This window comes from Apis dorsata, unplaced genomic scaffold, assembly GCF_000469605.1.
Source record: "Apis dorsata unplaced genomic scaffold, Apis dorsata 1.3 scaffold_127, whole genome shotgun sequence".
Classification (NCBI taxonomy): domain Eukaryota; kingdom Metazoa; phylum Arthropoda; class Insecta; order Hymenoptera; family Apidae; genus Apis; species Apis dorsata.
Genome location: NW_006263420.1, coordinates 468,929 through 485,466, shown reverse-complemented (window position 1 = coordinate 485,466; position 16,538 = coordinate 468,929). Strand labels below are relative to the sequence as shown.

General features: G+C 38.9%; 1 protein-coding gene across 3 annotated transcripts in view; it reads left to right on the top strand.

Annotated features, from left to right (window-relative positions):
• Positions 1–16,538, top strand: part of LOC102679151 (glutamate receptor ionotropic, kainate 2-like) — a 98,516-nt gene that overhangs the window by 41,784 nt on the left and 40,194 nt on the right. For 2 of the 3 annotated variants that reach the window (XM_006612836.2, XM_031509130.1), the window contains one exon: positions 15,917–16,030. In XM_006612836.2, coding sequence (XP_006612899.1) covers positions 15,925–16,030 — 106 coding nt within the window. In that variant the 5' untranslated portion in view covers positions 15,917–15,924. Of the gene's footprint in view, positions 1–7,923; positions 8,195–15,916; positions 16,031–16,538 lie in introns of those variants that run through there. The other variant, XM_006612835.2, reaches the window with a different exon arrangement.

Below are 16,538 nucleotides of genomic sequence, written 5' to 3'. Positions count from 1 at the left end.
AAGTTCGCGGTACCGAATTTCTTATTTTCGTACGAGACTTAAAAAAGTCNTCTCTCTCTCTCTCTCGAGATATGCAAAATTAAACGAGGAATAGCGTGAAATGGTGTTTTAAATACAGTGACCCGGTTTTACAAATTCTATTTCAAGTGGAATCACACTTATACAACCGCGTATATTATTTCGCTGAAAGGGAGATGATCGCGCGAAAGGAAAAAAAGAAGGAAAACTTATACCGAACTTATGCTCGAATACGGGCACGCTTTGTCGAAAAATTTTTCCGAATTTATTCAGAAACGATTCCTAATCTCTTTCGACAATTCCAAATCGTCGATCGTTATCAGGTTCCACGTCCTTTTCCTTCCGATTCTAGATTCACCTTTCGTTTCGCGCTCATCGAAAAACGATCGACGATATTTCCGTGGCAATCGATCGTTCGATTTCTACACATACTCGATATTCGATTCGATTATAAATGCTCAAATAACGCCGATCATATAATCCCCGATAGCAACGCGCGTATTCCAACATGTTAATAATCTGTCCCTTGATAACTCTCGTGATACCGGCATAATAGACGCACAACGTATTTCCCCATCCCGCTTAAAACGTCCCCCTTCCCTCTCCCTTTCTCGTTGCGAGGAGATAATAATCCGCGCGGACTTTCTCTCTCTCCCCTCATAGAATCATAGAAGAAACGATAGAAGAAATTGTGGGCCGACGTCGAAATGACGGGGCATTTCGCGTCCAATTTCTCGTTAATTCGCGCGGATCGTTCCCCCTCCCCTTTTCTCTCTCCTTCACGGTTCCTCAGCTCGTGGAATAATTGCGGATCCCAGCGAGAAATTGCGCCATTATCGCGCAACAATTTTTTTCCCAACATCGAGACGTTGTCGTCAAGACGGAGCCCAAGATCGGGCGACGATCACAGATCCCTCGTCGCGTCCAATTTCCCCTCTCCCTATAAATATACCATCACTTGGCGGGAGGGAAGGGGAGAGGAAGAACAGAGATCTCGAACAACGCCGCGTTTCGAATTGAGCGCGTTAAAGGAGCGTATAGGAATGTAATAAAAAGAGAAGAAAAGGAGAGAGGGAAACGAGAATGGAGAAGGGAAGGGGAGGGGGATGATTTTCGTTATTAAAAGCCACGAAAGCGCGAAGCGCGAGTCAATCTCGCCTCGTCCTGGCAAACTTTTGCCCGGCAAAGCGGAAAAATTTCCTCTTTCTTTCACCTCCGGGCCTCTCGCCGCCGTTTAAGTCGCGCACATCAGAAGCTACGACTATTAAGGAACAAAAGGCGGAAAAGGAAAAGGGGGCCGAGGCGTACTTAGGTGTATGGAGAGAGAGAGGAAGGCTGGGGGGCTGGACAGAAGGGGAAATGAAGGAACGGGTGAAAGAAATTCATTGCTGTGGGGGTGTGGAAAATGAGGAAAACACGAGAGGGGAATCGAGGGAGGAATAAGGATAAATATTAAATGGAACTGTAAAGGGGAGAGGAGGGGGGTGAGTGGAAAGTTGATAGAGATGGAGGACGAAGGAAGAGGGCGGGTGACAATGTAAAATGTATCTAAAGTAACGAGGGAGGAAAGTGGAGGATACGGCTCGTCATGGTAACACGAAAAAGAAAAGAAAGAAAAGAAAAAAGAGAGAAAGAGAAGGATAAGGATGTGATTACTGAAGGAAGAAACAAATGTACGTGGAGGAAGGAGAAATGGAAGGGAAAACGTTGTTGAATCAGCGAGCGAGAGGAAAGGGAACGAAAGGGAGGAGAAGGAAGCCATAAAGTCTGGTCACGGGAATTTCATATTCCCCTTCTTCTAACGCCACTAACCAGAAGGAAACTCGAGGGCGAGTGCGAGGATCTTAAACTCGAAAGTTTACCCCGCTCAAGTGGTTACCCTGTTGCGATCTATGCCCTCGCTCGCAATTTACAAGTCTTTAAATCGTGCCTCGTGCAGGAGAGAAGGGTTGTTACGAGGTGTTGAACACTTTGCCCCTACCTATGAGTTCCGTATTTGCCTTTTTCTCTCTTTTTTTTTTTGCCCCCTCTCTCTTTTTTAATCGTTGCGGTATCGTGAAAAAGAAACCTGAAAAAAAGGCGAGACATCTTGACCTCCTTGGAAAAATATATAATAACGAGAAAACTTATTTAAAAAAAACTATTTCCTTGTTAATTTTTCCAATTCCAAAATTTTCTTAGCAATCTCTTTCAAAATCGTTTGAAATATTCTTTCTCTCTCTCTCTCTCTCTCTCTCTCTCTCTCTCTCTCTCTCGAGATAGTAGCAATTAGAGGAAGCTTTCGTTTCAAGCGAAAAACAGATCGTTCAATCATAAATTGTTCCAAGCTTAATCCCATTTGTTTCATGAACTCCGTTTTACGAAGTGGAATTAACTGCTGTTACTATCTTAATCTGGGGAATAAAATAAAGCAGTGAATCTAAAGTCTCAGCGTGTTTGATCGATCGCGACACAAGGCGGTCGATCAGGCGAGACCCGGAAGAAAAGCGTTGGACCATGATTGATAGTCAAAAAATAGGAAATGTGTTCGCACATGGCACAGCTATTAAGGCGGATAGTTAAACGAGGTTGTCCGTTCTATTATGAAACGAAAAAACTTTATCCATCAATAAGACGTTACGTTCAATATGCAATATCCGTTTTTTTCCATGGACGTAATTCGAAATTATTTCGAAGTCATTTCTTCCTCTCTTTTCTCTTTTTCTTTTTCGCTTTTATAAAAATATAGAGGCATAAATCAAACGAATCTCGCGATAAACAATTTTCACCGATAAAGCTGTAAAGCTTCGATTAACCAATGATGACGCGAAAGGTGGTCGATCCGCTGAAACATTATCCATTTTAAAGTTCATTTTTCGCTCGGCATACGAATTCGTTAATCGTGAATTATTAATGCATAAACAGAGTGTTCCGATTCAATTGCATTCAGATTTATTCGTACGATCCGCCGATGAATTAATGCTTTTACAAACACGGTCGAGTAACCGAGTTTCTGTAACTCCACGCGCTTTTGAAACGCTGGTTATCATTGGAATACCCTCTCCCGTGTTATTCACACGATGATCAAATCGGATGAATTCGTTATATTTTTTCCTTGATATTCTCTCTCATTTTCCATTTCCATCACTCGTCCTCTTTCTAATCCTAACATCGACAAATCGTGAAATCGTTGTTAAAATCATTTTTATTTCATTTATAGCGAAATAAGCTAGTTCGATTCGATTTGAAGCGACGCGAATCTCTAAAGTTCGAGGAACAGATAAGGTACAATCCTTCTAATCCTAAACATCGAAAAATTGTGAAATCGTTATTAAAATTATATTCATTTCATTTAGAGCGAAATCAGTTAGCTCGATTTTACGATTCGATTTGAAGCGAATCCCTAAAGTTCGAGGAACAGATAAGGTACAATCCTTCTAATCCTAAACATCGGAAAATTGTGAAATCGTTATTAAAATTATATTCATTTCATTTAGAGCGAAATCAGTTAGCTCGATTTTGCGATTCGATTTGAAGCGAATCCCTAAAGTTCGAGGAACAGATAAGGTACAATCCTTCTAATCCTAAACATCGGAAAATTGTGAAATCGTTATTAAAATTATATTCATTTCATTTAGAGCGAAATCAGTTAGCTCGATTTTGCGATTCGATTTGAAGCGAATCCCTAAAGTTCGAGGAACAGATAAGGTACAATCCTTCTAATCCTAAACATCGGAAAATTGTGAAATCGTTATTAAAATTATATTCATTTCATTTAGAGCGAAATCAGTTAGCTCGATTTTGCGATTCGATTTGAAGCGAATCCCTAAAGTTCGAGGAACAGATAAGGTACAATCCTTCTAATCCTAAACATCGGAAAATTGTGAAATCGTTATTAAAATTATATTCATTTCATTTAGAGCGAAATCAGTTAGCTCGATTTTACGATTCGATTTGAAGCGACGCGAATCCTCGAACTTCGAGGAAAAGATAAGATTCAATCGTCTCGTATCGGATCGAAGAACCGGTGTATGCAGTTTGCGTTGTAAATACTAAATATGCATTATGATAAATTCAACTTACTGTCGTTGGGAGTTCAACTGTTTTCCACTTCTCGCCAAATTCAACGGCGGATAAAGGATAGAGCGCATAAAGTTTCAGACAAACGAGCACTGCGACACCAACCAGGTATATTTCGAAACAACGGATTATCTTGACGCGAACAATGTGTGAGAAATATCGAAACGGTATTATGAAAAGAAAGACGTAGTATACGGTGTACAATACGATGATAAATTCCATTCGTTCTTAATAATTTTCTTCAGCATTCATCGTGACAATTTCCACAATCCAAAATTAATAACATCTTCATTGAATTAAAATTATATCTATCTCAATAAGATATATTCATAATCATGAAACAAAATACGAAATTCTCTATTGTTGCTTTTATCAAGTTCGATTAATTGGTAATCGAATCTAATATTCGCGCGAAAATTCGATTTCATCCCATTCTTCTGATCACTGGTTATTAATCAATTTCGCTCCATCTTATTTGATCGAACATTTCCACCTCCACCCTTTCTCCCTTCCCTTTCCCCTCTTTGTCTCTCGACGCACGAAATTACACGGAGAAAAACTTGGCGCAATCTTGCCGCAAAAAACTTTGGCGCAAGAATTCTGAGCCGACCTGTGATATAGTGCGATTGAGCTTTAATTTTCGTGGGGTGGCGGTGTGCTCAAAATTTCCATCCAAGTTTTACAATTCCTGGGGCCGCCCCTTCGGCCCTCGGTAACCAATGTGAATCACGATGAAACAATCGAAAAGTTAGCGCTGGTAACTACCCCAACCGAGAAAATTACGTTCAGGGGAGAAACTTGCAAGGTGTTGGAAAAAGAGCGTCGTTGTTGCAAATTGAACTATACTGGCGCGACAACGCGGGGATTATACGTAAATTCGATAAGTTTCGATAAAGCGAGATTAAGCTAGTGGGGCTAGAGAAACTGTATACTTGTAATGAACTTATAAATATTAAACGCTTCTACGCAATATTTTGAATCTACGATTGCGCTATACGTACTTTTATTAATATTTTCTTGATAGTCTAGTTCGATAGGTTAATACGATAATTTATACCTAAGTTTTATCAAAAAGTAACAAGAAAAAAGTACAAAAAAAGATCGATCTTACCAAAGTTTATCTTCAAACAAACCGTTATGTTATAAGCGCACAGCGTTTTCCAGAAAGAAAACCAGAACACGTAAAATCTAAACGTAAAATCCGTGAAATAAATATCGTAAAATATTCGCGAAATTTCATTTCATCTTTGTCTCTGGAGAGTGATAAACAAAGAGAATTAAGCGAGTAACGCGATGTCGGTTGCCAACACGTCAAACCAACCCCATGACGCGCGCATAGTCGGAAAAATAATTTACATTGTCGCTGGGGGGGATGTATATGCGCCTTTGAGAATGTTTCCTCTCCTTTACCCCGACCCTTACGAAAGTTTTCACTTAGAGAGACGAGACCTCGCCCGCAATTCCGCTCTTCTCCACGGGCCACGCGAAGAAGTTGAATTTCCTCTGACGATTTTTTTCTTTTAAAAAGCGTAATCCTCATTAAATTATATCCTCGCTTAGCCGGCTCCCTATTAAAAGGTCAAAGTTACGTTAACTTTGACACGCGCGCCACGGTTAATGGAGGACCACAACTTGGTCCGTGGAGAGTAATTATAGAATAGCCAACGCCTGCAATTAACTTGAGACTGCACCGGTATAAACGGTTGCGCGGGCATCCGCGTATGGACACGTTTGTTTTTGCGATTAACCAATTAGCGGGAGTGTCCGCTGGCCTCAAACAATGAAGATGCAATTAACCGTCGGCGTAAATAAATAATAGCGCAAGGAGGAGCCGAATGTACAGGGAACTTATCATCGGGAATTCCCCGTAATCGAGGGTTAATTACTCCCAGATGCCGCTTCCGCACCGCGAACCACTTTGGGATTGATGAACTCTCCTCGCGTTTCGAGAATTGCCGAGTTTCTCCTCCGTTCCATTCAACCATACGTTCCTTACATACAGCTTTGAATTTCCATACTTTAGTGAATCTGTTTTGAATCGTTTTGATGGGAGGAAATTTTTTATTTAGAATTTCAGTAGAATAAAAAATACTGCGATATCGGTCTGCGATATTGGAGTGAAATCGATTTTCATCGAGTTTTGATTCTAAACTTGTGAATTTTATTTACGTTCGTGATTGAGATCTGAGGGTGGTTTATTGCACAATGTGATAAGAGGGTGATAATGTAGAATTTTTTTCTCAGCTTATGCTATACTTGGGAATCATGTAAGGTGATTGAGACGTGAGGGTGGAAATTCGGTTTATCATAAATATGACAAGAGGTGATAATGTAGAATTTTTTTCTCAGCTTATGCTATACTTGGGAATCGTGTAAGGTGATTGAGACGTGAGGGTGAGAATTCGGTTTATTATAAATGTGACAAGAGGTGATAATCTAGAATTTTTTTCTCAGCTTATGCTATACTTGGAAATCGTGTTAGGTGATTGAGACGTGAGGGTGGGAATTCGGTTTATCATAAATATGACAAGAGATAATGTAGAATTTTTTTCTCAGCTTATGCTATACTTGGGAATCGTGTATGTAAGATGATTGAGACGTGAGGGTGGGAATTTGGTTTATCATAAATGTGACAAGAGATAATGTAGAATTTTTTTCTCAGCTTATGCTATACTTGGGAATCGTATAAGGTGGCTAGGTCGTTTTGATATTCCCGCCATTCTTCGTATTTATTTCACAATTGCGTTTTTATACCATTTTTCAGTGTGGTTCGGATACGATCGCAGTTTTTCATATTTTCGTTTCCACCCTCTCAGGCCTCGTCGTAACACATTTGCGCTTCATTTTACAAGTCCCTTCCACTTTCAATTTCGTACGCTTTACACGTCCAATAAACGGCGATGGTACGTTACTCATCCGACCATCAAAGATAAAATATTGCCATACATATTCCTCCCGCGGTATAACATTTTAGCAAGTTAAATTAATTACACGATCAAAATACACATCCCATTCATCGTTCACGCATTTTTTATTATTCCATTACTGTCTAAAATTTGCTCAGTTCATTCACTACACTTCTATCCTAATAATAGTTTCAATGAACGTTATGAGACTTTGTTAATGCAGTTTCAATGAACTATTTGGACACGTTCCAACGTATTTAGACACCGAGGAGCGCACCGATTCGCGCAATCGTGCGATTTAATTTAAAATATTCAAACAACAAGATCGAACTAACGAATTCCCCATCGAGCCCCAAACGTGACAACCCGTCAATAACATATTTTTCAAGATTGATCGAAACAACGATTCAAACTACTCGCCATACTATTCGAAGCCGAGGGCTCGACTGAACCAAAGCGTGGAACGTGAAATTGGACGAAAATAAATACGCCTCCGCACGTAAGACGGCCACGTGCCACCATCCGCCATCCAATTAATCCGAAGGAAATGGTTTCTTTTCGTTCTCTTCTCCTCTAGCCTGGGCCGGCGCAATTTATAATTCAATGACACGGTAATTTTACGTTGAACAACTAAAAGCACTCGGCACCGCGATAATAGTTTCGTAATTGGTGCGCCGCCGGCGTGGAAATTTTTTAATCCAATTTCCCTTCCCCGATTCGGCGTTCCCTTCCCCGACACGGTCGAGGACGAGGCGCGAACGTCGAGCATCGAACGGAACGTGAACGAGACGAGGAAAGGGAGAAAGGAGGAAGGAAGAATGTTCGCGACGATCTTTCGCGACGATTGGCCACGACGATGCGCGCTCGCGAAGAGGATCGCGAGCGTGTCGAGGCGTTCCTCGAGGCGGGCGACGTCGACGCGCGTATTTAGGCTGGTTCCACGCTAAATTTAAATCAGTTCGTGGCGGGGCTAGCGAACACAGCGATACTCCGCGCCGCGTTCTCATCGATTTCGACGCTCTTCACGGTGTCTTCGGCTGATTCGAGAAACTTCTGCTGGCAAGAATCGCTGGACCACGCTTCGTGCCGATATCCCCGGCTGTTTTCCCTTTGTTGCTGCTTCGATTTCGATGGTTCATCGCCGACTCGAGAGATGGTAGAATGAAAGGGTGCGCGTGTTCCTCGTTGCGCGAATCGCTGCAAGTAATTAGGTAAGTGGTGCTCTCACCGATCTTCCACCTCGGTCTCGGATGGACGCGATTGCTGCTGAATCGTGGCGCGTTTTCGCGGAGAATCGGGATTCTCGGGTGTGTGTTCAGTGTAAACACGCGTTTCTTATCGGTTTAACAATTTCAACGGCGTATCAAACGCTGGTGTCCAACATGGCAGCCGTGAATATGGCAGACGGTTTCCACGTCCGGAAATTTCGTATTGGAACGGGATCATTGTCGCGTTGGAGATTTATCATGGAGAGAATCTGCGCGCATCGGTGTAATTTCGAAAGAATCATCGCTTCGCGGGGAGGGGAAAAGTTTTAAAAGACGAGATTCCTGTGTTGATAGTGCGGCTAGAAGACGGTAGAGACGAAAATTCCTTCGTGTTTATAACTGAAAAATATTTTCGAGGTCTCGAACGTTTGTAACTTTGTTGTCAAACGTTGTTGTTCGGGAAGAAAAAAGTGTTATGAAATCGAAACGACGTCGAAGCGACGTCGTGATCGTGGTTTTCCATAGAAATCATCCAAAATCGTGTGGACGTCGATCAATAGCTGGGAAATTTTCGCTCGGTGCATTTTGGTTCTTAACAGCATCGACATTTTGCCTTTTATTTCTTAATAGATCTGTGATTCCACTTTGATCGTTCTCGCCAATTGTTCAGCCGCCGAGTTCAGCCGTAATTAAGCTTTAATTCGATCCGTGAGTGGCGCATCTAGACTTACTATTATCGATAAATTTATAGATTATCGATGTAAAAAAACGGGTGGATTAGTTAGGGGGAAGATAAATGTAAATTATCGACGAAAGGGCTTGAAGGTATAATGTATCCGTTGATCAAGGAACGAGGGAGAAAAAGATGAATCGAATTGATGGAAGAATTTGTCGTATTTGCGGTGAAAAATTAACTACCGATGATAGAAAATCGCAAGTAACTTTTTAAAGAATCCAGGATTTTTTTTCTTGACAAGTCATAGATCTTCAAAAAGAAAAAAAAAAAATAATTTGCTTTCCAATTCTTTGAATTTACAATCACAGTTTACTTCACGTTGTGCGGAAAATTTCGTTCAGCTCGAACAAACGAACAATAAAAAAAATTTCATCCGGAAAATTTCCTTCTCTCAAGCGAAGACCCTATGCGAAAATTCTAAATCTTCGTTCCAATTATTTTCAACTTTATCTCCATTATTAAAAAAACTAGTTGTGCGTTGTGCATCGGCTAATTTCTAATCTCCTCCATTCCTCCCATCGTTTTCGAGCTCACTGACGTCGCTAACATTTCCAATTTCATCCACAATTCATCACCCATATCCCGCGATTAACCATAAGAAACTGAAGCCTCCTGAACCTGAATTCTTGCTGAACCTCGCATCTCCCCTCGCAATCTTCGCCCTTTCGACTTCCACTCGACCCGAGTCTACGTTCCCTACGAGCTCCACGAACCGTGTTTTTTCCACGAGGAGGCTTGATATATTCACAGCAACGAAAGGGACGTGCATATTTGAAAATCGAGGGAAGGCTGCTCGATGAACCTAGACCCCTAGATTCGATCGCTACGAAGGGGGTATCGAATCGAGGCTCGAGTCAATGACCGCCCCTTTTACCCAATTTTTGACCCGATCGAACTTCGAATCCAACCCGAGTATCTCACGCCGGATTGGAAACACGAGCGAGCGTTGCGCTCGCTACGAAAAAAAGAGGAGTCGACTTTATGGTAGTGCGCGCATCAGCCACCTGTTTTTAACCAGCGTGTTCCCATGGCTCGGATATTTTCTTGTTTCGCCGTTTTTCCTCCCTTATTTTTCGTAATTTCCTTTCGAGCGGTGATTTCTCGTCGGTGAAAAGTAAATTAACGAAACGTTCCGTGTACGCAAAGTTTCCGTCTTCTCACTGTTCTTCGTATTGTAAAATAAAATCATCGAGCATTTCTTTATTCGCGAGAATCCGCTCTGGACAAATAACGCGACTCGTGTAATTAATTCCTCGATCTCGAATTCGATGAAAACTTTCTCTTCGCCTGAAACAAGAAACCGGGTAAAAAATATTTAATTATGGCGATGGAGGGCTGGATTAAAAAGTAATTGAAGAGGAACAGCTGCATAAACCATATATAATAATGAATAAATCTCGTCAACGCCGACTTAAATCTTATTCCACAAACATTTTCGAATGCGAATCTATGTAAAAAATCGCAATTTCGGCGCGTTAAATTAGCAACACGTTAATTCGTGGAAAATACAAGGCGACTTGGATTTTTCGACGCGTAAGATTTAACGTCGATCCGGTGAGGGGAGGAGAGGAGAGGGGGAGAAAATAGGTGGAAGGTGCGAGCGAACGAGTCAGTTAACACCCTTTAGACCTGACTCGGAGCACGCCACGAGGAAAATATTGCGAATGGTGGTGTCAAAGGATTGAAAACGGTAGAAATTTCACAGCCGTTTACGCCCCGTGTAAAATGGCGCGCGTTAGAGGTTTGACTGGTTGGTTTTTAGGAACTGGCTGTGAAACGAAAAATGGCCATGTTGCGTTTGCTCGTGTTCGTGTTCGTGTTGGAAAGTTGCATTTTGCGTCGAATTTTCACGCGAACGATAAAAATATCTGCGGATCCCGACTGTGAATCGTTGTATCCGCTCCTTCGAACCGGAAATATTTCGATAACGATTCCATCGATTAAATCTCACCGATGTAAATCTCGCCTCGATACGTACCTCAAATGGCCGGCAAATTTTATTTTTCTTCGATTCGCGGAGAAGTGGCCCGCTTATCCTCCATTTTGCCCACGGATTCAATGATTATTAATTACAGATAAATCCATTCTGTTAACCGATATTATACTAATGACTCGTGAGAGATTTTAATCCGTCGATTGGAAAAATCTACTATTGCGCGCATATTCGCTGCTCGTTTAAAGAGCGAGATCCAGAGATTGGATTAAAAAATTTAACGCCGATTTTCAATTACGTATTATTCAATCGTGAAATTGCTGATTTTGATGAATGATCAAACGATGCTTGGAAGGATCATATTCTTCTTTTCCAAAGATAAAGAATTCGTGCAGAGAACAAAGAGAACGATGAACACGTCAATTTTCACGCGTCCATCGTATCGCGTCATTCGTAAACAAGTAAAATACAGGGAAAAGAACTGAGCGAGTGAAAATAGTTCTTTGATCAGTCGCAACAACGTTCGCTATGGCATCGTGCTCTAGGAAACGAACATGGCCGAACCGTTCTTACGAATTTTGTTCACAAGCGAAATTCATTCATATATATATATACATATATCTTTATCTTTGTAACTAATTTATTTAACTTGGTAAAATGCAAGCGCAGCAAGCTTGTGAAATACAATAATTTTCACGAGACTTGTGCCACGATAATAATACACTCTCTTCCACCCCAATTCATATATTTTATCGTCTTCTACTTATCCACAATGTCTGCAATACCGGTATTATCTCCATTATATTAGCACGTCGGTTTGTTCTCCAATGTTCGTGACAATGTTCGAGATTTATTTTCACGAAATGACAACTACATTTTTTTGCGACCATCCATTTAATATTTATAGCTACAAATTTTATTCAACTGGTTAATCTCAAAATATATTAAATTCAATTTATCGAATTTATTATTCAATGTAGTTGTTATTTAAAAAAAGTTTTTTTTTCTGGGCAAATACAAAAAAGATATTACCTGGAAATTGTACATCGGAGAAGTGTCGCCATGTATAATCGTATCTTTGAACTATTAAAACGAACAATTTATCAAAAGTTTCGATCGGAAATTTTTAAGTCGTTACAACTCCTGTGAAACTTTTCTCCATTTTCTTTTTTTTCTTTTTTTTTGCTGCATTCGCAAAATACGTTGTTTTGCATCGTTTTACATCAAATTGCATTTACACGATCAAAACTATTACAAGAAATTCAATTTTTCGAAAAAATATATTCGTACAATGATAACACGTTCTTACATCGATTTTTCTCAAAAAAAAAAAAAAAAAAAAAAAAAAAAAAAAAGAAAGAAAATTGACAATACACACTTTCTACGGTAAGCCATAATCACAGAGAAGAAAAGCAAGAGGTTATCAGGCGAGAATTTCGATTTTTAACGAAGAACAAACATTTCTACGAGTAACACTGCAATTAACTTCGATCTCTCGAATACGTCGAAATACGAAGAATGCGTGAGAAGTACACACAACGTACACACAATGGTCGACTGCCAATTTCAAGTTTCGGAACGAGGGCTGGTAATTGGAGAAAGAAACGAGAGAAGTTTTTCCGTATAAATGCTCCGAAAAAAACTTCAATTTCATTCAGCTAAAATTCGAGATAAAAGGAAACGAGCAATTAAGAGAGATGGAACGATGAAATCAACGAAATAACCGGGAACCATCAAATCTATTTCTTGATACGGTTCAATTCATTTTCATTTTCCGAGGTGTAACGCTCGATTCCAGTTTTCTTTTCTTTTTTTTTTTTTTTTTTATCACAAGACACATCGGCAATGGCGCTTTTTGTAATGAAAGAAATAAGAAAATAGGGAAACGAATGTTAATTTTACGAGGATACGAATTTTCCATCGTCCAAATCGCATTTGATATAAAATTCGAGGAACGACGACAAAGGGCGCTGAGAAATTTCGCGAATAATTATTCGAAACCGTGGAATTATGATTATACGATCGTTAGACGGTTGAATATGAATAACATTAATTTATTTCTCGTGAAAAAGAATTCACGCTTGTCCGTTCGATATACGAATTATTATCTCACAACTTGAAAAATGTACGTACGAATGATACGAGGGAAATTGAAAAGAAAGAATTGAAATAATTGCGTATATATAATTTCAGTTTCTTTCTGAATTACCGTTAAAAAATATAATAATTAATTAGATAAAAAGAGCTGTTTCAGAAGAAGGAAGGAATCGTTGAAAACTTGTTTTCTTATTTAACAATCATATCTCAAAGTATCGTAAAAAATGTTTGATAGAAACGAGAGAGCAAAATAATCCAACAATATATTGTGCAATATACATTTATTGTGAAATTCTTTTAGAATTTATTGCTTAATCCTAAAACTTTCATCCAATTTTATTCGCTGCATTAATTACAATCTTATCTTTGGCACTTTTAAATTCACTAACTAATAATAATAATGAATTAACATTAAGAATAACAGACACATATGTCATAAATTTTAAACGATAATTTTAAGCGATGTAGAATTTGTAAATATATATATATATATCATCATCAGCAAAGAGAATTAATATTTCGTGAAATTTCACTATTAATTAAAACAATAATATTAGTTCAATTATACTTGGAGAACTATATACTTCGATCAGATAATTCGATTCTCCAATCTCTCGTCTTCCAGTACTACATTTATATAATCCAACAATCCGTACATATCCACCCCCAAAATTTCACAGAATCAGTGATTCGGCTTCCCTCTCGTTTATCTACGAATACCAGCCCAATTCGCATGCTTCGACGAACGAGAACTTTCATCGTTGAGAACAACTATTAAGGAATATCAGTGATGATAATTGCGATAAAGATGAAGAGAATGTATCGACTTAATACTTAAATATAATCGGTGGCGTTGCAACGATACAGGAAAAATATTCGAGGGGGAAATAAAAGTGTCAATTGAATGAATTTTTTTAAATCGGATCATTACAGTGAAACATCGATTTTAACCGAACGTTGATACAGATTTTTCGACGAAGAATGTTTCTAATAAAAATCGAGAACGTTTATAAGTCTTTCTTCGTCTTGATTTTTTTTTCTCTCTAAACTCGAATCAATTCGTCGATATGGAAAATAGCCAACATTTTCCAGTAAAATAAACTTTTTGAAATTCGTCGATTATCAACTTAAAATTTATTCGTCCTTTTATTATTTCACGTGTCGTGAAACATTTTGTCAAGAACAGAATATAACAGTTTTATGAAATTTGGAAATAAAACGGAAAATTAAAATTTTCAAAAACATATATAATGAATAAAAATCGTATACGCGCGATTAATTTTCGTTCTTTATTATAAATTATAACATCCGTTGGAATTCTTTCCGATCTTTTATTTCCTCTTTCTATCAACATTTAATTTAATCGTTTCGTTCGATTTCTGTTTTTTTGATTATGATGAATTTTTAAAAATGGATATTTCGATGGGTTAAAACGTGATAGATCTATTATTTTATTTATTTTATAAATGAATTTTATACGTGTGTCAACAAGACAGTTCAAAAGTGATTTTCACTTTATTGATTCCAATCTTGTGTTTACCGTCGAATTATTTGTCATCTATTATCGTTGTAAAAGCGAGGATATAAAGATCAGTCGTCGAGCGAAACTTAAAAGATTACTATCAATTGCTTTTCACTTTATTACTCGTGTTATGGACAAAAATAAGAGCACGTAAAATCTTCGATTCCATTTGAAACGTGGGATAAATGTGTTAAGTGAACTTTCGACGTATGAGAAAACTTGTTGAAAACTACTTGCAATCTATTAAAACGTCTATTAAAATTTCAGAAAAATTCATGACTTTAACGATAACTCTTCTTCTTCTTTTACGATCTCGAATATAAATTTATCAATTCTTAAATTCTTTTTTGATCGATATCGATATTTTGTACTCGCCGATATTAAACATTAAAGTATGCGATCCAATTTCGAATCGTTCCTTTAAAGAAAAATCCAATCTCGGATCATTAGACACGAATAAAAATAGGAGAATTATTTGAAAGTGAACTTTTGTTAAAATTCATTTCTGACCGAATATGCACGGTACAATTTCCCGATCGCAAATACAATTTTAACACGACAGAGAATTCAAATAAAATTTTTGGATAAATTTTAAATCTTAGAATCAAAAATCTATATTCCAATTTTAATTTCATTCGATTACTTTCGTTCGAAAAACACTGCCATTTCCGAGCTGAATCCACTTCCACTTCTCTCGCCAATTCCTTGATCGCGAAATTCAAAATTGATTAAAAATCGCGTTAAAACTTAATTTAAACCAGTTTCCCGTCGACTGCCATTACGAAATATGAATCGCCTCTGTTCCACTCGAATCCATTCGGACGGAACGTATTTCCGGCTGCGAACACGTAGCACAAAGCTCGGTGAACGATCGGATCAAACCGAGAGAGTACTGATGCAACCGGTTATTTTTAAGAGAGTCGGCCCACGAGAAAACTTGTCACGCGATCGCGTCGTTAAACAATATATAGGTATTAAAACTATTAGAAACATTCTTCATTGTGAAACGTTCTTCTGAACGCCATATCGTGCGATTCAACTCGACCCCGGTTCCGAGTAGTCGTTGTTTCGCCACGGCGCATCTCTGTCGCGTTTTCAGGTTGCTCGTCTTCACGATTTACGATTACCAATCGCGAGATATTCCGCGATTCATTCGATATAATGGGGTGAATTAGAAATAGACGTGATGGAGCCGGAAGTAATTCGCTGATGAACTTTGGATAATAGGAGGGAAAAAAGTGGAGGAGACGAGGAAAGTATCTCGAGAGAAGTAAAGTTTAAATTCTTGAGCTAACTGGAGAAAGCTATTTCATTGGAATTTTCATTGGAGGGCAAGAATTACGATGTTGAGTTTAGGAAGAAATTATATCATACAAGCGCATCGATATCCCGAACCACGACGTTTTCTAAGAAGATACATTTCTTTTTTTTTTTCAGGTTACGCTATGGCTCTTAAAATGGACGTGAGGCTGTTCGCATCTGTCGTCGTCGTCCTGAATTTATTCATAATCGTTCCTCGCAGTTGCGGTGCATTGCGTACAATTAAGATCGGTGAGTGATCGAAAATATAAATCCACGCCTTTTTCTTTCGACTTCTCCACAAAATTAATCTAACTTATCTCCACGAGGCAAAAAAAAAAAACATTCCCCTTTTGATTGAATCTCCTCGCTTTCCCCAAATTGCAATTCCCCGAAAACGGAAGAGCCCCTTGTAACGATAAAAACAAAAACAAAAGCAAAAAAAAAAATCTACAACAAATTTTCGCTTTCGACAAAATAAAAAAAAAAAAAACATCGAACGCTACGAATTTCATGGAAAACAAAAGGGAAACGAGGGAGTAAGGGGGGAGGGGGAAAGGGATAGAACATGCTCGCGCGCAAATTAAATTTCTACCGGTGTCGAGACAAAGCTATTCCCTGCACCCTCCCCCACGATCCCTTTAAAAAGATGGACGAACCTCGACGGGGGAAAAAATCTACCCTTTGCGCGCACGCGGCGCGAAAATATTTCCGCAATAATCGTGACTCACCCCGCGTGTTACGCGTGTTTCGCGCGGAA